Source organism: Spermophilus citellus, assembly GCF_964194105.1.
Source record: "Spermophilus citellus genome assembly, chromosome: 5".
NCBI classification, from domain to species: Eukaryota; Metazoa; Chordata; class Mammalia; order Rodentia; family Sciuridae; genus Spermophilus; species Spermophilus citellus.
Genome location: NC_138186.1, coordinates 52,272,222 through 52,294,319, shown reverse-complemented (window position 1 = coordinate 52,294,319; position 22,098 = coordinate 52,272,222). Strand labels below are relative to the sequence as shown.

Here is a 22,098-nt window from a genome sequence, read left to right as displayed (position 1 = left end):
GGTTATGTTTACCTATAGTCACCATCCTATGCAGTAGAATGCTAGAACTTTTTATAATACCACCAATAAATAGTCTATGAGGGTTCCCATTTCCCTACCTTCTTCCCAACATATGTTATCTTGCATCTTTTTATAATATCCAATGTAATGGGTACATAATATTATCTCATTGTGGTGTGAATTTGCATTTATTTGATGGTTAAATATATTGAGCATTTTTTCATGTTATTGGCTACTGTATACCTTCCATTGAAAAATGTCTATTCATGTCCTTCGCCTATTTTTTTGATGAGGTTATTTGTTTTCTTGTTCTTAAGTAGTTTGAGTTTCCTGTATATTTTGGATATTAGCCCTTTATCTGATGTATGATTGGTAGATATTTTCTCTCAATCTGTGAATGTCTCTTTACTCTGTTAATTGTTTCCTTTGTTATGCCGAAACTATTTACTTATTTTTGTTACCAGGGATTGAACTCAGGGGTGCTTAACCACTGAGCCATATACTAATCCCTTTTTATTTTTTATTTTGAGACAGGGTCTTGCTAAGTCACTTAGGACTTTGCTAAATTGCTGAGGCTGGCCTTGAACTCCTTCCTCCTGCCTCAGCCTCTTGAGTAGGGGATTACAGGCACGTGCCACAATGCCCAGCTGCAGAAGCTTTTTAGATTGATGCAATCCCATTTGTCTATTTTTCTCTTGTTGCTTGTGTCTTGGGGATCATTAAAAAGAAAAAAGAAATTTTAAGAGTCTCTGTTTCTATCTTCAAGTAGTTTTTTTTTTTTTTCATTGTGATAAAAAATAAATAACATAGCTGGGTGAGTGGCACACGCCTGTAATCCCAGCAGCTGGTGGGGAGAGGCTGAGGCAGGAGGATTGGGAGTTCAAAACCAGCCTCAGCAACATCGAGGCACTAAGCAACTCTGTGAGGCCCTGTCTCTAAATAAAATACAAAATAGGGCTCGGGATGTGGCTCAGTGGTTGAATGCCCCTGAGTTCAACCCCTGGTACACCCCCCCAAATTAAATAAATAACACAAAACATGCTATCTTTTTATATTGTTATTGGTACATTATAATTATCCATAATAGTGAGGTTTATTGTGACATATTCATGTATGGACATAACATAATTTGCTCCAGTTTCATTCCACAGTGCTTCCCTTCCCCTTCCTCCTTTTCCCCCTCCCCTTCTTCTACTCTACTTTTTAAAATTTTTTAATTGGAGTATTATAATTATAATAAATGTGTAATTCTTTGTGATATATTCATATGTGCACATAGCATGATTTGATTGATTTCATTCCTAGTTCCCAGTTCCTCCTCTTTCTCTCCTCTCCTTCCTTCCCTTAATGTCTTTCTTTACTGTTCTCCATTCTCTCTTTTTTTTTTCAATTTCTTTTCTCTTTACTTCTGCATATGAGAAGAAAACATTCCACTCTTGACTTTCTTGAGTTTCGCTTATTTCAATTAACCGGATGTTCTCCAGATCCATCCATTTATCAGCAAATGACATAATTTTATTCTTCTTTATGGCTAAATTAACTCCATTGTGTATATATGCCACTTTTTTAATCCATTCATCAGTTTGTAGACACTGAAGCTTGCTAGTTCCATAACTTGGCTATTGTGAATCATACTGCTACAAACCCTGAAATGAATGTATTTCTATTGTATGCTGACGTTGGTTCTTTCGGATAAATATCAAGGAGTAAAACAGATAGGTTATATGGTGTTTCCATTCCTAGTCTTTTGAGGAGTCTCCACACTGATTTCCATAATGGTTGTGCTAATTTACAGTCCTACGAACAATGTGTAAGTTTTCCTTTCTCCCCACATCCTTGCCAGCATTTATCATTATTTATATTCTTGATGCTTGTCATTCTGAGGTAAGGTGAAATCCCAGTTTAGTTCTGATTTGCATTTCCCTGATTGCTGAGAAAGAATATTGAACTTTTTCACATATTTCTTTGCCATTTGCATTTCTTCTTTTGAGAAATGTCTATTTAGTTCATTTGCCCATCTACTGATTGGGTTTTTTGTTGTTGTTTGATGTTAAGTTTTCAGAATTCTTTATAGGTTCTGGATATTTTTTAGAATATTGTTTTAGTTGGAGATGGACACATTACTTTTATTTTGTTTCCATGTGGTGCTGAGGATCAAACCCAGTGCCTTCCACATGCAAGGCAAGCACTCTGCCACTGAGCTACAACCCCAGTCCAGATTCTGGATATTGATCCCTTGTCAGAAGAGTACCAACAAAGATTTTCTCCCATTCCTTTGCTGTGCAGAAACTTTCGAATTTGATGCAATTCCACTAATTGATTCTTGGTTTATTTCTTTAGTTTTAGGAGTCTTATTAAGGAAATCAATGCCTGAGTCTACGTGTTGGAGTGTTGACACTATGTTTTCTTCTAGGAATCATCTTTCTGGTCTAACTCCCAGGACTTTGATCCACTTTGAGTTGACTTTTGTTCAGAGTGATAGATAGGAATCTAGTTTAATTCTACTACATCTGGATATCCAGTTTTCCCATCACCATTTGTTAAAACGTCTGTCTTTTCTCCAAAGTATGTTTTTGGCACCTTTGTCAAAGATGTGATGACTGTATGAGTTAGTCCTTATGTCTTCTATTATATTCCATTGGTCTTCATGTCTGTTTTTATGTCAATACCATGCTGTTTTTTGTTAGTATAGCTCTGTAATATAATTCAAAGTTGGGTACTGTGATGCCCTTCAGCCTATTATTGCTTAGAATTGCTTGGGTTTTTCTGGGTCTTTTATTCTTCCCTATGAATTTTAGAGGACTGTTTTTTCCACTTTTGTGAACAATGTCATTGATGTTTTGATGGAGATTGCATTGGATGTGTAGATTATTTTTGGTAATATGACCATTTTAACGATGTTAATTCTGCCTATCCAAGAAAATGAACAGCCTTTCCATCTTCTAATATCTTCTTCAATTTCTTTCTTCAGTGTTCCATAATTTTCATTATAAAAGTCTTTCACCTCCTTGGTTAGATTTATTCCCAGTTTTGTTTTGTTTTGTTTTGGCTATTGTGAATTGAATTGTTTTCCTAGTTTCTTTTTCACTGGGTTCATTATTGGTGTAGAAAAACAGGAACGTAGAGTCTATGAAGAAGAGAACAGAGAAGCTCTCAGGAAAAAAAAAAAAAGTTCCTCTACCTGGAGAAGCTTGAAACTCTCTGCCACTGGGCGAACCCACACTTGTCCCCCAGAGGTCTGGCCTCAGTGCTTTTCACGTCTTGAGGAACAACTCTTACAGTTGAGCTATCATATTATCATCTATCCACACCATTTTTTTTGCTACACAATATATACTACCTTGGATGGCTTTTATCTTTGATTTTTAAAAATTAATATATTTTCTTCCTTCTTGCTGAGGAACCCAGGGCCTCGCACATGCTAAGTCTACTTACTCTCTACCACTTAGCTAAACCCACAGTTCTAAAATTACTTCATAAGTCACATTATTAGAATGATAACAGAGGTTTTAAATATTTTGTTGGGATATTATTTATTCTTCAAAGGTTTCACATTTATTTAATTTTCCTTTCAGCTTCACATTTTGTCATTTTAAAAAATTAAACAACTTATTTAGACTTCCATGTCAGAAATGATTTTGGCATGTTAAATAACTTTCTGACATACATAGTGCTTTTCAAATTATGTGAGTCAGAGTCAATTTAAGGAGTAGAGGACATATCACCTGGAAATCAGGTCCTAGCTAGGTGGCAGCAGTAAAAGCTTAGCCATCAGGGTGCTTCAGTTGTAACACATCAATTTTTCCATTGAATGTAATTTTCTTGAGCATAAACTGCTAATACCCTGATTGTTCTAGAAGGTATGTCATATCACTCAACAATCATACTGTGGTCAATTATTTTTCCCAGTGACAACAAATTTAAAAAAAGAAAAATAAATATCACTCAGAATTATGCCACTCTAACAATCAAATTGTTTTCATTTTCCCATAAACCTGACAATCCTCATCTACTCATATTATGTATTTGTCTTTTTAATGGACATGTGTACTCCCCCCAGGTAGAATCCCATCCCTGTGAATGCAGGGGTCACATTCATACCTTGCATATCGTTGTATTCCTGATCCTTGCTGCTGTCCTTAAGCTACAGAAGGCTCTTGGGCCTATTAAGAGAGTGAAAGGAGTACCCTGCTCAAGTAAATTTCTGTCTTCTAAAGAAAGAGTGACAGAAGACTGTTGCACTGATAAAAGAAGAAGGTGCTGAGAAAAAGTCCCAAAAGAAAGATAGAGTCCGAACCAAATATTTGTAGACATTGAAGACTTAATGAGGACCCAGGAACAAAGAAAAGGAACAAATCAAGGATGATTTTAAGTCTGGCTCACTAGAACAATAATGTCATCTATGGATACAGGAAGTTGGGAAGGAGCCCCTATGGGTGGTTAGGATGAGGAAAGAGGAACGTAGCTTTGGCCATGAGATATCCAAGTAAAAAATACACAGTGGTACCTAGTCCAGGGAGAAATTTCATAGGAGAGAGGGAAGTGAGCCAGTACACAGAGTGTACTTCCAGCCCTTGTTTGAATGTTATCTCTATTCTCTCAGATTGTCTACACAGAACGATTTGAAAATAAAGAGGCTCTTGATGCGTCCTCTGTTAACCTGGTCCGCTGCTCACATTTGGAGAGCATAAATATAAGCCCAAGTGTATCTGATGAACAAGTGCCAAACACTGGATCTTCATCGTCTCAGAGAATTCAAGGACAAAACTACGGGGATATGGAGAAAGTCCGGATTGCTAACCACCCCTCAAGAAATAGCTTGATTCCACCACCTGATACTACAGAAAGTCAGGAGAGATCACTCATCCCTTACTCAGACATATCTTTTCAACCCAGCACCCACACCATTATCCTGGATTTCTCCATGGTGCAATATGTTGATTTTCATGCTTTGGTGATATTAAGACAGGTAAGTCCCTGGGGGGCTTTTCCAAGAGCTCCGATCCCCTCACACCACCCACACCCACGCCCCATCCCCATTTTAATCCTGTTAGCCTCTGATTAGCTACTACATGACTGCTAGGCTAATAGAAACTTGAACACAGATGGTAATTTAAGTCCAATCAGAATAAAATGAACTGGGGTTGGTTCGATAAGCAAGAGCCATTTATTATTTCTCCAAGAATGCAAAAAAAGGAAATTCCCAACACCACCGAAGTAGCAATCTGTGCCATGTCCCCTGTGTAACTCCCATTACATCCTAGAAGTTAGCTGCAAATCATTTCAAGGAGTACATTTGAGTGGTACAGAAAGAATTTCACCAAGAATTCCTACTCTTCAGCTGCTCTGAGCCAGACACTGGGTTGTCTGGTAATCAAATATGAAAAAGTTGGAATGAAACGAAGTTACCAGTCCAGTATCTGCTGCAGATACTGCCCTGTTCATTTTCTATCTTCATGTAGAAAAGGATAGGGAAGATTGTTTTCCTTCAAAATTCGTGTCACCAAGACCTGACTCCTACTCTCAAGTTCTTTGACTTCTGGTTTCTCTCCTTCCTGTACACAGCAGACAGTTCATAAGCACAGTTCACCACCCTGGTTTCATTGCTCAGTGTCTCATAGGTACATTGTACTTTCTTCAGCCAACTTATTTCTATTGATAGTGCTCTATCTTACCTTTGCCCCTATTGGAAGTGGCCCAAGTTTAAGCATCCTGGGCACTCACTTCCTGGTTCTGACTACAACCACCCTTTTTTGAGATATGCTGATTTGGTTGGTTTACTTTCTTTTATCTTTTTTTTAACCTTTATTTTATTTATTTATTTTTATGTGGTGCTGAGGATCGAACCCAGGGCCTCTCACACACTAGGCAAGCACTCTACCACTGAGCCACAACCCCAGCCTCTTGCCTTTTTTATCTTTGAAGTCTACTTTAGCATACATTTTTCTAACCAAGGGAATATTATTCTCTTAAGTGAGTCCAAATCCTCTTTATTCTGAGGCAGTAGCTGGGAGAACTTTGGCTGCCAGTCTGGAATGTGTGCTCTATTCTAGTTTCAATACTCACTATCTATCTGACCCAAGGCACATTACTAAATTGCACTGAATCTGTTTCCACCTCTTTAAAATATTCCATAGAGAAATTGTGCTTTCCTCTCCTCTCTTCACCACCCTCCATCACTTACTCACTTACTAAGGCACCATATTTTCTGGCCCTTGTGGATGACTGTCTGCTCTATCCCCATAGAGGAAATGTCAGGTATCTTTTTTGTGTGTGTGGGGGGGATACCAGGGATTTAATTCGGGGGCACTTGACCACTGAGCCACATCCCCAGCCTTAATTTGTCTCACTGAGTTGCTCAGTGCCTTGCTTTTGCTGAGGCTAGCTTTGAACTCACGATCCTCCTGCCTCAGCCTCTCAAGCCTCTGGGATTACAGCTGCACCACCTTACCGGGTTTAAACACACTTTTTAAAATCCCATTCATCCATTTTTATTAGAGACAACCACTCAGTTTAAGCTTCTTCTAAATTCATAGGCTTTCCCTTTCTTATTGCTTGTCATTTAGAGTATGTCTGTTGAGGCCCTTCACCAAATGACTTCACGATTTCCCATATGATCAAAAATGACTTTGTGCCTGAGGTGCACTGTAATCCCAGCAGCTTGGGAGGCTGAGGCAGGAAGATTGCAAGTTCCAGACCAGCGTCAGCAATTTAGCAAGGTCCTGAGCAACTTAGTGAGACTCTGTCTCAAAATGAAAAATAAAAAATGGGCTGGGGATGTGGCTCAGTGTTTAAGCACCCCTGGGTTCAATCCCTGGTACAAAAAAAGAACTTCCTGTTTCCTCTTGTTACTGATAGAAGCAAAGTCTGTTTTATTGGTTTCTTTTAACATTTTAATTTGGTTCTCAGGGCTGAAGTCTATGCAATCTTAGACTATAGTATTGGCTTAGTTAGAAGTGACTTTCAAATGATTTATTGGCTGAAGTAAACTTGAGGTTTCTAATGCAACTTTGCAGAACAGCTCTGAATGTGACCCTCAGGATTTTTGAGTTCTGTTTCCCAGTGCATCACCTGACCATCTTTGAGCCACATCTCCACCCCTTGGCCTGATGAACTCCAGGAAGCAGAGGGTCTCACACAAACATTAAACAATATTCCCAAGCTTTTCATGGCGATTTCCAAAGTGTTCCCGTCATACCCGTACCCATCTCTATTCCAAGGCTTTCCTCATGCAAACATTTACGTGAACTGTTACCCGCCTCAAGACTGTTGAGCATCTCTCCCTCTCAACCTCCACCCCCATGAGATGGTCTGACTTTATTTTGTGTTCCCTGGAGTACAGAAGTCCACTCATCAAATGTTTGTAGAGCAACAGTATTTATATCCCAGATGAGCCCATGGCCAAAGGGGTTTGAAAACTCAGCTAATTAAAAGTTTCTTTTTTAGTGAGCATAAAGCTCTCTGATGCTGATTTACTCTCTCCCTGCAGATGTGCAATTCTTTCCAAAACGCCAACATTTTGGTGCTCATTGCAGGGTGTCACCGTGAGTATCCTTTACCCTAGGAGAGGGCTGTGACTTGCACCCTGGGGGCCCTACTCCCCAGGAGTCTGATGCTGTGTGTTTTGGGTTTGGTTTGTAGCCTCTGTGGTCAGGATGTTTGAAAAGAATGACTTCTTTGATGAAGGCATCACCAAGGCCCAGCTGTTCCTCAGCCTCCATGATGCTGTGCTGTTTGCCTTATCAAGGAAGTTTCCAGAGCTCTCTGAGTTAAGCGAGGATGAATCTGAGACAGTGTTACAGGAAACCTACTCAGACGTGAACAAGGTTGGATGATGCAAAGCACAGGGATTGTGGGGAGGCGAGGAGAAGGGTGAGACCCCTGATCCGATAGAGATGAATAATGTCCGGGAAAGGTTTTCTAGTGTGGCTGTACCAGAATTTGAGATGTTGAAAATGCTTTCTTACCAACTCATAAATAGCAGTGTACCTGAGGCTCCAAGTGCCCCTACTGCCATGGCATCTGGGTGCCATCCAGAACACTCTTCAACTGAAGAGAGGGTTAATCCAATCCAGTGGCAACCTAGAGCCTCCCTTTACATCAGCCTTGGTTAGTGCCACGCCAATCGCTCAATATCTTAAATATCTCCCTTAGATAGACCTTTAGAGCCTACCCCACCCCCACCCCCGCGCCTTTAGGATGAAATATAAAACTCATGAATTAGCTAAGGTAAATATCTGTATGTCTAATATTTTGACTATTATTTACCTTGTGAGTAATAGATTTATTCAACCTGACCAAAGGCGAAAAAAAAAAAAAGATATATGTCAGAAGTTTTAGTCGTTTATTAATACTAAATAAATAACTGTTCTGCTTCAGCATTTTCAAATTAGTATCTGTGTAGGTCAAAGTTTTTGGGTTTTTTTTTTTAAAGAAAGAAAGAAAAAAAACACAGATGGGCATCAAATACTATTTAAAGACTTAGGAATTATTTTTCAATCAAATCTATGATTCAAATTTCCAGATTTCAATAATGTTTGAATTTTTATGACAAGAAAAAAATACTAAATAAAAAATACTGGGCTGGGGATGTGGCTCAAGCGGTAGCGCGCTTGCCTGGCATGCGTGCGGCCCGGGTTCAATCCTCAGCACCACATACAAACAAAGATGTTGTGTCCGCCGAGAACTAAAAAATAAATATTAAAAAATTCTCTCTCTCTCTCTTAAAAAAATACTAAAAGTATTACCACATTAATAAGTAGGTTTTTTTATATCTTTGTTATTTACTGCTTTATTATGTGGTGCTGAGTATTGAACCTGGTGCCTTATGCATGAGAGGCAAGTGTTCAATCACTGAGCTACAACCCCAGTCCCTAATGAGTGTTTTTAAAAATTCTAAGAAGTAAAAGATATTCAGGCTTGTAAAACATAGTTCTTTTCTTTCTTTTTAAAATTGTTTTGTTGTAGATGGACAGAATACTTTTATTTTATTTATTTTTATGTGGTGCTGCCTCACATGTGTGAGAATCCAATCCAGTGCCTCACGTGTGCTAGGCAAGCACTCTACCACTGAGCTACAGCCCAGCCCTCTTCTTTTTTTCTTTTCTTTTTTCTTTCTTTTTTTTTTTTTTTTTTTTTTGTGTGTGTGTGTGTGTGTGTTGTGTGTGCTGGGGATCAAACCCAGGGCCTTGTATATGCAAGGAAAGCACTCTACCAACTGAGCTATATCCCTAGCCCCTTTCTTTCTTTCAGCAATATATTACAGTTATTTCCCTTGTTTTGGTGAGAATTCTCCCAAGTTATGTATCTCTGTTTTATCCAAAATAATTTTTCCCTGGTAGCTAGATCTGATTTTTTATTTATTTATTTGTTTATTTATTTATTTTTGTCTACAGTATATTTCACTCCCATTTATAAAATCATAGACTTAGAAAACCTTTCTGGGCTGGGGATGTGGCTCAAGCGGTAGCGTGCTGGCCTGGCATGCGTGCGGCCCAGGTTCTATCCTCAGCACCATGTACAAACAAAGATGTTGTGTCCGCTGAAAACTAAAAATAAATAAATAAATAAATAAATAAATAAATAAAAATTCTCTCTTAAAAAAAAAAAAAAAGAAAACCTTTCCATCAGAAGGGACATCAGAGCTCATCAAGTTCACCTCTACCCAGAACAATAATTCTCTTGACAATATCTCTGGCCAGAGGTTGTCCTTCTTCTGCTCAGAATTTCCATTCATTTTCAAACCATAGTATACATCAGAATTACCTAAATGTGCTGTTAAAACAAAGACAGCTAGGCCCCTCTGTACCCCAATCCACTGAATTTCTGACTAAGCGTGTCCAGGGTAGGTCCTAAGATTTTGCATTGCTACCCAGTTACCAGATAATGTTGCTGGAACTAACTGGTACAGGGACCACATTTTGAGAATTACTGCCTTAGAGATTCGACATACACCCTTCACTGTCAAAATCTAATGTGCCTGGTAGTCTTGTGTGCCAGACATTGTATTTGGAAAATGTTTATAGAAATAATTTGTGGCCTAGGAGGATATTTCTGTTCTAGAAATAAATGAATTTTTTTTGCCAAATACTGGAGGTTCTAGCAATCTAGAATGACTTTGATCTGATATCAGGACTTGAGGTTTTCTTTACCATCCTGATGACCCAAAGGCCAGTTATAGTTTGTGAGAAAGTCTGCCATAACCCCTCCCTAGCAGACTATGGAATGTAATTTTTGCAACTCTGAGCCCCTAAAAATATCAAAAGTACTGCTTCATGTGATACTTCTAGATCATGAAATACTTTCATGACAAAAATGGCCCCAAATGCTAGATTCATCTCCCTAGGTTTTCAATTCTTCCCATTCTTGGCCTGATAATTCCTTTTAATCTTGTTAGCATTATGGTACCCTCAAGCAGAGTTTTTTTTTTTTTTTTTAATTCTACCTAGTTGTCCACAGGGGGAGGGTTGGTCTGAGTTATATAATCTGCTTTTACTTTAAATGGATGTTTCTCTATTTTTGTTTTTTATTTATAATCATGATTCTCTTGACATTTTTATATATTATATCATGACATCTATTAATCTTTCTTTTTATTTTCCACTTATTTTTGCTTCTGAAGTTATTCCCACATACAAAATAACATTTTCTCCTACATTTTATGATTTCATTTTTCATATGTTATGACTCTTTAATCTATCTAGAATGTTTTTCAGTACATAATGTTAAAGATAACCATTTTTAAAAATCTATATAGCTAACTATTTTGAGCTCTACCATCTGTCTCAGTCCATTTGTGCTCTTAGAACAAAATCTCAGAGACTGGGTAATTTATAAATAACATTTTTTTTTGAAACGTCAAAGATCAAGGTCCCAGAAAGTTTGGTGACTGGTGAGGGCTTGTTCCATCATTGGCATCCTCCTCACATGTAGAAATTCCCTTCTGCCCCTTTAGGAGGAATTAGTCACTTTCCAAAAGGCCCCACCTCTTTTTTTTTTTTTTTTTTAAAGAGAGAGTGAGAGAGGAGGAGGGGAGAGAGAGAGAGAGAGAGAGAGAGAGAGAGAGAGAGAGAGAGAGAGAGAATTTTTAATATTTATTTTTTAGTTCTAGGAGGACACAACATCTTTGTTGGTATGTGGTGCTGAGGATCGAACCCGGGCCGCACGCATGCCAGGCGAGCGCGCTACCGCTTGAGCCACATCCCCAGCCCTTGATTACTACAATTTGATAATACATTTTAACATTGACTTAAGAAGTCCTGTGTTGACAGGCATGGTGACTTATACCTGTGATCCCAGTGACTCAGGAGGCTAAAGCAGGAAGATGGCAAGTTTGAAGTCAGCCCATAATTTAGCATGGCAATAATTTAGAGCAATAATTTACCAAAACCCTCAAAATAAAAAATTAAGAAAAACGGTTTAGACTGGGGTTGTGGCTCAGCGATACAGTGCTTGCCTAGCACGTGCAAGGCCCTGGGTTCAATCCTCAGCACCACATAAAAACAAATAAATAAGGGGCTGGGGATGTGGCTCAAGCGGTAGCCGTGCTCGCCTGGCATGCGTGCGGCCCAGGTTCGAGCCTCAGCACCACATACCAACAAAGATGTTGTGTACCAACAAAGATGTTGTGTTTATTTTTTTAGTATACACTAAAAAAATAAATAAATAAATATTGAAAAATTCTCTCTCTCTCTCTCTCTCTCCTCTCTCACTCTCTCTTAAAAAAAAAAACAAATAAATAAAAACAAAGGTATTGTGTCCAACTACAACTAAAAATAAATAAATAAAAATAAGAAAAAGGGTTTGGGGTGTAGCTCAGTGGTGGAATGCCTCTGGGTTCAATCCCTAGAAAACACACACCACACACACACACACACACACACACACACACACACTCCTGTGTCGTCAGCATTGTTTCAAAATTTTCTAACAAAAATTTTTTTTCTAACTCATAATCACGAATTTATTCTTTCAAACCAACTTTTGAATCTTTATCAGTTTCTACTCTCTACTCTCAAAATGCAAACAAACAAAACTAAACAAACAACAAAAAAATCTGTTGGAATTTTCTTTAGAATAACATTAATGATATGAAATAATCTGAGAATTTATATCTTTACATTATCTGTTCTTCCTATCCAGGAACATGAACTGTATACAATTATCCAATATTTTAAAATGTTGCATTCATAAAAATATTTTACAACTTGCTTCATGTAGACAAATCCTCGTTATTACTTTATATGTTTTCCATGTATTGCTTTTTAAAATAAATTGTCTTAGGCCACACATGATCGTATACACTTATAGTTCCAGCTACTCAAGAGGCTGAGAAGGAAGGATCCCTTGAGTCCATGGATTTTAAATCAGCCTGGGGAGCATAGCAAGATCTTGTCTCAAACTAAAAGCAACAACAATAAAATAAATTCTCTCTTCTATTAGATGGTTCAACTGGCAATTTCTAGGATATAAGAAACTCAGTGATTTTTTTCGGGTGGGGAGTGCAGTGCTAGGGATGGAACTCAGGGCCTTGCTTATGCTAGGCAAGTACTCTACCACTGAGTCACATCTTCATGCCAACTCTTTGATTTTTTATAAAATTATTTGGCCTAAGAGGTTTCATTGTTAATTCTTTGGGTTTTTTGTTTGTTTTTTAGTACCAGGGATTGAACCCAGGGGTGCTTAACCACTAAGCCACATTCACAGCCCTTTTTATATTTTATTTAGAGATAGGGTCTTGCTGAGTTGCTTAGAGCATCCCTAAATTACTGAGGCTGACCTTGAACTCAGGATTCTCCTGCCTCAGCCTCCTGAGCTTCTGGGATTATAGGTGTGCACTACCACACCACGCCTCTCTTGTTTGGGTTATTTTATATATAAAATGTGTACTAAAAATAACACCAATCTCTCATTTCCTGTTAGAATTCTTATTTCATTATTACATGTTATTACATAAGTTAGATCTCTCAAAATAATTTAAATAATAGCACTGAGTCTTGTCCTATTCCTGGAGTTGATGAGAAAGCCTCTTGTGAGCCTGTATGAAAGCTAGTGGTAACTAGCTTATGATAGGCATTGTTGACTGTTTTTTTTTTTTAAGTATTTTTCTAATTTATTAACATTCTTTTCAGGACTTATATTAAGAGTTGGTATTGAATATATCAATTTGTTTCTGGCATTTAAAACAGGAAAGACTAGAAAAGGAGCCAGTTCTATTTTATTTGTATTAAATTTGAGATGCCTACTAAACATCTAAATGGGGATGTCAAGAATAGAAGTAGGGCCAGGCATGGTGGCTCATGCCTGTAATCCCAGCGGCTCAAGAGACTGGAGGCAGGAGTGAGTTCAAAGCCAGCCTCGGCAAAATCAAGGAGCTAAGCAACTCAGTGAGACCCTGTCTCTAAATAAAATACAAAAAAAGGGCTGGGGGTGTGGCTCAGTGGTTGAGCACCATTGAGTTCAACCCTGGTACCAAAAAAAAAAAAAAAAAGAATGGAAGTAGGTATAGAACCTGCAGATTAGGGGAATGGTTACAACCAAAGAGTCACTGGCACATAGATGGTAATGAAAATTATGGGCCTAAATAAAATTACCCATGGGAGAGAGTGCAAGGAGAAGAGAAGGATCCCAGGATCAAGACTTGGAACATGCCACCATTTCAAACTCCTTCAGAGTTGAGCATGGTGGCACAGCTACTCAGGACGCTAGAGGCAGGAAGACTGCAAGTTCAAGGCCAGTCTCAGCAACTTCTTGAGCCCTGTCTCAAAAATAAATTTTAAAAAAAGAAAGAAAGAAAGAAAGAAAGGAAAAAGCTGAAGATGTGGCTTAGTGGTGACCTGCTTGCCTAGCATGTGCCGGACCCGGGGTTCAATCCCCAGTATGGGGGTCGGGGTGAATCCAGCAGAAATAGAGAAAACAGCATAGAGAAGCAAACCAGGAAGGAAGAAGGAAAAGCAGACATGATCTATGGTGAAAATAAGCAAATCTTTGTAGAAGGGTGAAAGTGGTAAATTTCATGGGACATTGCTGCAGGGATGATTCACCAACCCTTGCAGGCACCTGCTATGGGACAGATTCAGTGCTCGGCACTAGGAATATCAAGAACCAGGCACTGCAAGGAACTTCGAGTCTAGGAAGGGGTAGGTTTGTAAATAAGGGAATATATTACTGGTACAGTGATAGATGTGTGGGTGAAGTATAGTGGAACACAGAGGAAGCTGGGATCCTTTGATCTGAATCTGGAATGATAAATAAGTGTATGTTGCCAAGATGGAGAAGGTTACGGCAGGAAAGAGGAGCAGCGTGAGCAAAGGTAAGCAGTAGTCAGGCAACTCTGGGTAGCTGTATGGCTAGAGCAAAGGGTGGGTACCACAGGTGGAGATAATGCTGAAGAAGATGGCAAGAGGCCAGGTGCAAATAGCCTTATGTGCCCTGTCAAGAGTTTCAACATGGGTGGCAGGGTAAGTAAGATCAAGAACACAAGGTGTTTTGGAATGCTGTGAAGACCATTGCTATTTAAATGGTTGATCACATCATCCAGTCTGGCTAGAAAAGCCAGAGAGATCAGAAGGGAGGGATTGATTGAGCCTGAAGAATAGTGAGTGACTGAGAAACTGAAGAGTGCGAAGAAGATAAAAAGCAGATTTAGACAAGAAATATTCTCTACTTTGCCAGGAACATGTGGTCTTCTGATATCTTAAGTCCTATTATATTTTGATTTTCTTTGACTGCTTGAAAGTTAAACTTTAATTGGAATTTTTACCCCATCTAATTGTGTATATTTCAGAATGACATTCCAAGACACAAAAGTAGTAACTTTCCAGAGAGCCACAAAAATCCAAGTCCAACCTTTGCCAAGGGCCAGGCGCCAGTAGAAGAGGAGTCAGAGTTTGATTTGGAAATGGAGCCCATGCTGGGGTCAGAACGAGATGCAGGGCTGGATTCGTACCTAGACCTAGATCAGGAGCTGGAGAATGACACAGAGGTGGACCCTCCATCTGAGATGTACCCAGAAACTGAGCCCGAGTCCGAGCTGGAAGCCCAGAGTGATGTGGATCCCAAGACCCCACCAGAGACGGAGATAGAGACTGATCCCGAGATGGAGCTGGAGCTGGAGAGGGTGCCCCAGCCCAAATCCAGGTCAAGGGCTTACACGTACCCTCAGCGGCAGCAGAGGCATTCTTATTCTGAGGCTACCCAAACCCAGTCTCAGTCTCGGCCTCAGACACCATCAGTGGAGAGGAGAGGGCAACATATGGATTCATACTCACCCAACGCCTATGACGATGAGTCCCCCTGGGAGGTGAACTGGAAATAAGGGGTCAGAAAACCCAGGCAAATCTTTCCCACCCCAAAGGGGCCGCTTGGTTAGGAAGCCTAGACTGGGTACATACTAGCAGTACTTGGCTTTTTGACTCCTCCACCTACTGTCTCCTCACTGGGCACTGGGATTACACTCCCAGGCCACATTACCAAATGCCAATGACGGATCACCTTCATCCCAGGAAAGGGTTTCCTTCTTCAAGCACCCTACATCTCTGGGCTTCACGCCAGACTACTTCTGACTGACTTCTCTCATTTCTATTTCCCCATCTCCAAAGAGATGAGGCTCAAATAAAATATATAACTCTAATTAAGTTTGGATCCTTCCAGCACCTTCTCCCTTTTCTGTATCCCTGAGGAAATGTCAAGTTGGGAGGGTTTCCAGAAGGGAGTGAACATGTTAAAAGAAAACATGGATAACATTTCTATTTTGTATGTGAGATATCTAGACTGTACTAATTGGGGAAAATAGAAAGGGTAAGCAGGCCAAAGGTAAGCCAGCCTGTGAGACTTGTAGCACAGGGACCAGCTAAGCAGAAAGCACTTTTGCTTTCACTCCCAGTGGTCTACGTTTTCTCCTGACACTGGTTTCCTATGGCTAATCAGCTGTACCACTTGGGGAGAATGTTAGCCTTGGGTAGCTCTCCTTGGTCTTCAGATTCACATGCCTTCACCACTTCTGCTTTCTTACAGTTTTTAAAGCTATAGTTTTTTAAGCTACATGGAATTGGTATTCTTGGTAGACTAGACAGGCACAAACCTCCTAGGAGCAGGAGAAGACAATCAATACTAGTTTTGTTCAAATTCATTCAAATAATTTCCCCCTTCCCCCCGAAAAAATGTCTAGTTTTCAATTCAATTAAGCCCAGAAGAAAAATATAGACACCTCGGCAGGCAAAGGTATATAAAATGTTGAATTTTATTTCCAACTCAATAAACATAACTCTTTCTGCTTGGGTACTCAATTTTTCTTTTTTTGTTAAATGAAATAAATCTCTGTTAAAATATAGATTTGTCATTACAAGAGATAGCATATGCTACTCACTCTATGAAAACTTTGCTAAGCTTCTGCTACATGCATAGCATCTCAAACTACGGGTTAGATAAAACAATATTCTCCTCACTTTACACACACACAAACTAAGATTCAGAAGTTTGTAACTAGCTCAAGGTCTTATACAATATGATCTCATATATACAATAAAAGAGGTGGGAACACAGATAATTTTGCATTGCTGTAAAATACCTGAGGCAGGCTGACTTTATATAAAAAGTTTATTTAGCTCACAGTTCTGGAGGTTCAAAGTCAAGATCAATGGGTCTCATTAGTTTGGCATCTGGAGAGGACCTAACCACGGATAGTATAACAACGGTGGAAGTGTGTGGGGGAGGAAGAAATCACATCTCCAAAAGGGAAACCAAGGAGCAATTCAGGGATTGTGCTTACTCTTACAACAACTCACTCTTGAGAGTTCAGGAGTCCAAGAGAGCTACCTTATCCCTTCTAAGGGCAGCTCCCCCAGTGATTTTAGGACATCCCGTGAGACTCTGTTCTTAAAGGTTCCTCACCATCTCCCAACACTTCTACTCTAGATCCAGGCTTCCAACACATGAACCCATAGGGGACAAACCACACCCAAACTATAGGAGAGCCCAAGTCACAAAAGCATCCTTTTTTCGTGTTTGCTTAATATAATGAACTCCTACTCTGTTCCAGGTATTATCCTAGGTGCTGAAGATACAGGATGAAGAGAACATACAACAAAAGTAATTGTAGGGGCTGGAGTTGTGGCTCAGTGGTAGAGTGCTTGAATCTCACCTGTGAGACCCTGGCTTCAATCCTCAGCACCACATAAAAATAAGTGAAATAAAGGTGTTGTGTCCAACTACAACTAAAAAAAATATTTAAAAAAAATATAAATTGTGATAAATACCTTGAAGGTAAAATACAGAAAACTCCGAGGGCATACATTAGGAGGACCTGAGCTAGCCTTGGGTGTCAAGGAAGTTCCTCCCATGGGATCTGAAGGATGAAGAGGAGTTAGGTTTATAGCAAGTTCCAATGGCTCTAGGAAGGAAGCCAAATGGGGAGCCGAGAGTGGTGACTGAACAGAAGTTGAGAACCAGGGGACAAAGCCAAATGGAACCTGTGTGTAATGACCATGGCACAAAGGGCTCAACTAGAAACTGAGTCAAATCACAAATAAGTTGTCAAGGTAACAGGGTCAGGAAGAGATCTGTCAAAATCAAGGCAACATTTAATATTTATGACAGGAGACTGCAAAGTGCATGGAGAACCCATTTTCTGTGCGCTTCCACCTTCTTACTCCAGTTTCCCTCTGGTCCCTTGTTTCCATTAGAGGAAAGTCTTTAAACACTTGGGCAATAAGTGGGAGAATCTGCACCGTGTTCCTTTCTGCTACAACAGAAAGGAACATTTGGCAATATGGCAACATGGCTAAATCTTAACTTTGATGCGTAACTTCAGAAAGACCAATCAGATGTTGGGGGTACAGTCTATCTTTAAAAAATATCCTGGTATAAACTCATAGTATCCAACCCCTCCCAAAGCAATCAGATAAAGAAAAATGGTTAACCAATTATAAATAGTACAGCATTCAAGAAAAGGTCAAGTTAGGGTGTTAGTGAGCTTTTCATTGCTATGATCAGAATACCTGACATAAACAACTTAGAGGAAAGGTTAATTCAACTCATGGTTTCAGTCCATGCTTGGCCAGTTTCTTTGCTTTGGATCTGAGGTGAGGCAGAACATCATGGTGGAAGGGAGCAGCCAAGGAAAGCTGCTCAGCTCACTGGCAACAGGGAAGGGGGAGGGAGCGGGAGGGAAGGAGGAAGAACCAGGGACAAAATATATTCCTAAGGACACGGCAGCCTCCCAAGGACTCACTACCTTCAATCCACTTCCCAGTAGTCCATTCAGCTATTGCTATATTAATCCTCTGATGATATGGGAGTCCTCATGACCCAGGCATTTCCCAGAAGCCCCATCTCTGAACATCACTGTATTAGAGACCAAGCCCACAACACATGAACCTCTGGGGGACAACCCACATCCAAAAGGTAACAGCAAGTAATTCAAAGAGGGAGGTTTTTAATGCTATTGGGGTCACACAATCTCAGTGCTTAGAAGGGCCATAGGGATATCTAATTACCTACCTACTCCCTTATTATTAAATATAATTCAGGCTGGGCACAGTGGTGCATGCCTGTAATCCCAGCAGCTCAGGAGGCTGAGGCAGGAAGATTATGAGTTTAAAGCCAGCCTCAGCAAAAAAAAAAAAAAAAAAAAAAAAAAAAAAAGGAGGCCCTAAGCAACTCAGGGAGACTCTGTCTGAATAAAATACAAAATAGGGCTGGGGATGTGGCTCAGTGGTTGAATGCCCCTGAGTTCAATCCCTGGTACCAAAATAAAAATTAAATTCAGCAAATATTTATTGGACTGCTCCCATATCTTAGATACTACAATTCAAAGTAATCTATTGCTGCATAACAACCCATCAGAAAATTTGGTGACTTAAAACAATAATCACGTTTTTATTCACGATTCTGGGTTTAACTGAGGTTATAGCATCTGGAGATTTAGGAGAGTCTGGAAATCAAATGTAGTTTTACTTACATGCCTGACACCTCAGCTGGGATGGTGGAGATCTGGAGGCTGGCCAGGCATCTCTTTCTCTCCACATGGTCTCTCCAGCAGGGTGCTGGACTTTATATGGTGACTCAAGGCAGAGTGTCCAGAGTGTCACTTCTATCAAATTCTACTCTTCAAAGTAAGTGACATAGACTTTTTTTGATTCAGTGTAAGGGGGAAATACACTTCACTTTTTTTTTTTTTTTTTTGGTGGGGGATACCAGGGAATTGAACTCAGGGACACTTGGCCACTGAGCCTCATCCCAGCCCTATTTTGTGTTTTATTTAGAGACAGGGTCTCACTGAGCTGCTAAGCACTGCTAGGAGCCACAAGCAGATAAATGATGCATGGCACTTTTGCTTGTAAAGTGACCCAGCTAGCCACTGAGATGATATGATTATGTTAAGATTTACATTCATATGCAAATTGGGCTCCTGCTGTTCACCTTGGCCTGCTACCAGACTCAAGTTACGGGACTCCTGGAGAGTTCCCATTGGTTGGGGAAGGATAGTAGGAGGAAATTCCGGGGGAGGTCCGGGCCCCCCCCCCACCCCCTTTTCCGGGGGAACCCGCAGTTCCGGCAGACGCCCGCGTGGGAAGACTGGGTTTGGCTTGCCGGCGCCTACGGAGTATTGGCGGCTTTTTCAAAAATAAAGTTTTGTTCCTGCTTGAGTGGCTCGTGATTCTGTGCCCAGCCAAGACTGCGGCAAAGCACCTTGTCATTGCTGAGGCTGGCTTTGAACTTGCGATCCTCCTGCCTCAGCCTCCCAAGCCATACACTTCATTTCTTGAAGAGAGGAGTAGAAAACAATTGTTGGAGGCTGGGGTTGTGGCTCAGTGGCAGAGTGCTCACCTAGCATGCATGAGGCACTGGGTTTGATCCTCAGCACCACATAAATATAAAATAAAGATAATGTGTCCATCTAAAACTAAAAAATAAATATAAGAAAAAAGAAAAGAATTGTTGGCCATTTTTAATCCACCACAGTATGGTCAGTATGAGGATAAAAGATCAGGAAGATATGATTTCCACCACCGAGGAGTTCCCCAACTACAGACAGACGTTAGAGAGGGAGTGTCATGGTCTTTTAAATTATTCAAGTAGAATATACAAAGGTGATAATGAGAAGCAAAGTTTTATGGAAAATACAGATGACAGGACAGGTTGAAAATATCATAGGTCAAGGAAAGCTACTGAGAGGAAGGAACATTTGTGCTGGGGTTATGGCTCAGCAGTATAGCACTTGCCTAGCACATGTGACACACTCAGTTTGATCCTCAGCACCACATAAAAATAAATAACATAGAGGTATTGTGTCCATCTACAATTAAACAAAAAAATTAAATGGGGGCTGGGGATGTGGCTCAAGAGGTAGCGTGCTCGCCTGGCATGCATGCGGCCCGGGTTCGATCCTCAGCACCACATACAAACAAAGATGTTGTGTCCGCCAAAAACTGAAAAATAAATATTAAAAAAATTCTCTCTCTCTCTCTCTCTCTCTCTCTCTCTCTCTCTCTCTCTTTCTGCGGACCCTTAAGATCAGAGGAGCCGCCACAGTGACCCCAAAGAAAAAGGTATTTGTGTCTCTTGTGTGGTTATTTTGCACAGCCCTGCTAGCCCAGTTCAACTGGAGTGACTCCTGAGCTTTTTAGTTGCAAGAACAGAAACCTGGGGCTAGGGATGTGGCTCAAGTGGTAGCGCGCTCGTGGATTCGATCCTCAGCACCACATACAAACAAAGAAGTTGTGTCCCCCGAAAACTAAAAAATAAATATTAAAAAAAATTCTCTCTCTCTCTCTCTCTCTCTCTCTCTCTCTCTCTCTCTCTCTCTCTCTCTCTCTTTCTCTTTAAAAAACAAAACAAACAAACACAAAAACAGAAACCTGGCACACACCTGTAATTTCAGCAACTCAGGAAGCTGAGGACAGAGGATCACAAGTTTGAGGCCAGCCTCTGCAACTTAGCAAGACCCTAAGCAACTTAGAGAGACCCTGTCTCAAAAAATTAAAAAAGGGCTGGGGTGTGGCTCAGTGCTAAAGTACTCCAGGTTCAATTCCCAGTATATAAAAAAAAAAAGTCACATGAACAAATGCAATGTGTGGGCCTAATATGAATCCTAGTTGAACAAACTAACTAGAAAAAAACATGAGAAAACTACTTATGAGTAAAATGTAGCAGGAAGTGACAATTCATCACTCCTTCTATGTAAAAAAAATGAATTATAAAGCTATCAGAGGATTGTGGAGGTAAAGAAGAATAAAGACACTAAAAGTTAAGAGGGAAAAGACTCTTCTGTATTTAAATGGAGATTACTTGTCACTTTCTTTTTGGGGGGTCTATTTGCTGAGTGTGGGTGAATGCTTAGGACCAGGCTTTCCTTACTAAGAGGTACTCTGCTAGAGGGAAGAAAAACCAAGCATCGCCATTTGGGCTGTCATGCCAAGCAGACTGCCGTCCCCACAAAGGCATTGGCTGAATGTCAGGGCCACTCAGAAGACTAGGGATTGGCCTGCAAAGGCAAAGTGAAATTTCCCATGGTCTCAAAATGCTTAGAAGAAAAAGTCCCAGTAAAGGAATGGGCTTTTAATAAGCATACGCAGGTCTTGCCTTTAACACATTTGAAAACAGGTGAACTGAGGATAAACTAAAGTCAGAGCATAGCTCAATTCCTGATAGAATCCATGATCAGTCCTTACTTTATTTGCTTAATAGAAATATGTGTCTCCTCTGGGCAGAAATAACATTGACTTCAGTTTATTTTTTTTACACAACATTCCGCATATGATTTTAAAACAGTGGTCTAGCGATACAGTTCAGGATTAGAGCATGTGCTTAGCAAGCACAATGACCTGGGTTTGAACCCCGGCACTTAAAACAATCACAATCCATATGAGGAAGTAGGGGGGAAAATCTGATTATCAGGAAAGAAGGGAAATAGTAGTAGGGATCTCATGGATAATTCAGGTGTGGGAATTATCTGTCAAGGACTTCAAAAACAGGGCTGGGGATGTGGCTCAAGCGGTAGCGCACTTGCCTGGCATGCGTTCGGCCGGGGTTCGATTCTCAGCACCGCATACAAACAAAGATGTTGTGTCTGCCGAAAACTGAAAAATAAATATTAAA

At 40.1% G+C, this 22,098-nt stretch overlaps 1 protein-coding gene across 1 annotated transcript in view; it reads left to right on the top strand.

The window, feature by feature from the left end:
• The window catches only part of SLC26A8 (solute carrier family 26 member 8), a gene marked incomplete at both ends in the record, with an annotated part of 64,299 nt that extends 48,983 nt beyond the window's left edge, over positions 1-15,316 (top strand). The window contains 4 exons of the mRNA XM_081294977.1: positions 4,604-4,969; positions 7,490-7,544; positions 7,642-7,826; positions 14,786-15,316. Coding sequence (XP_081151103.1) covers positions 4,604-4,969; positions 7,490-7,544; positions 7,642-7,826; positions 14,786-15,316 — 1,137 coding nt within the window. The remainder of the gene's footprint in view (positions 1-4,603; positions 4,970-7,489; positions 7,545-7,641; positions 7,827-14,785) is intronic.
• Positions 15,317-22,098: the final 6,782 nt, after the last annotated feature.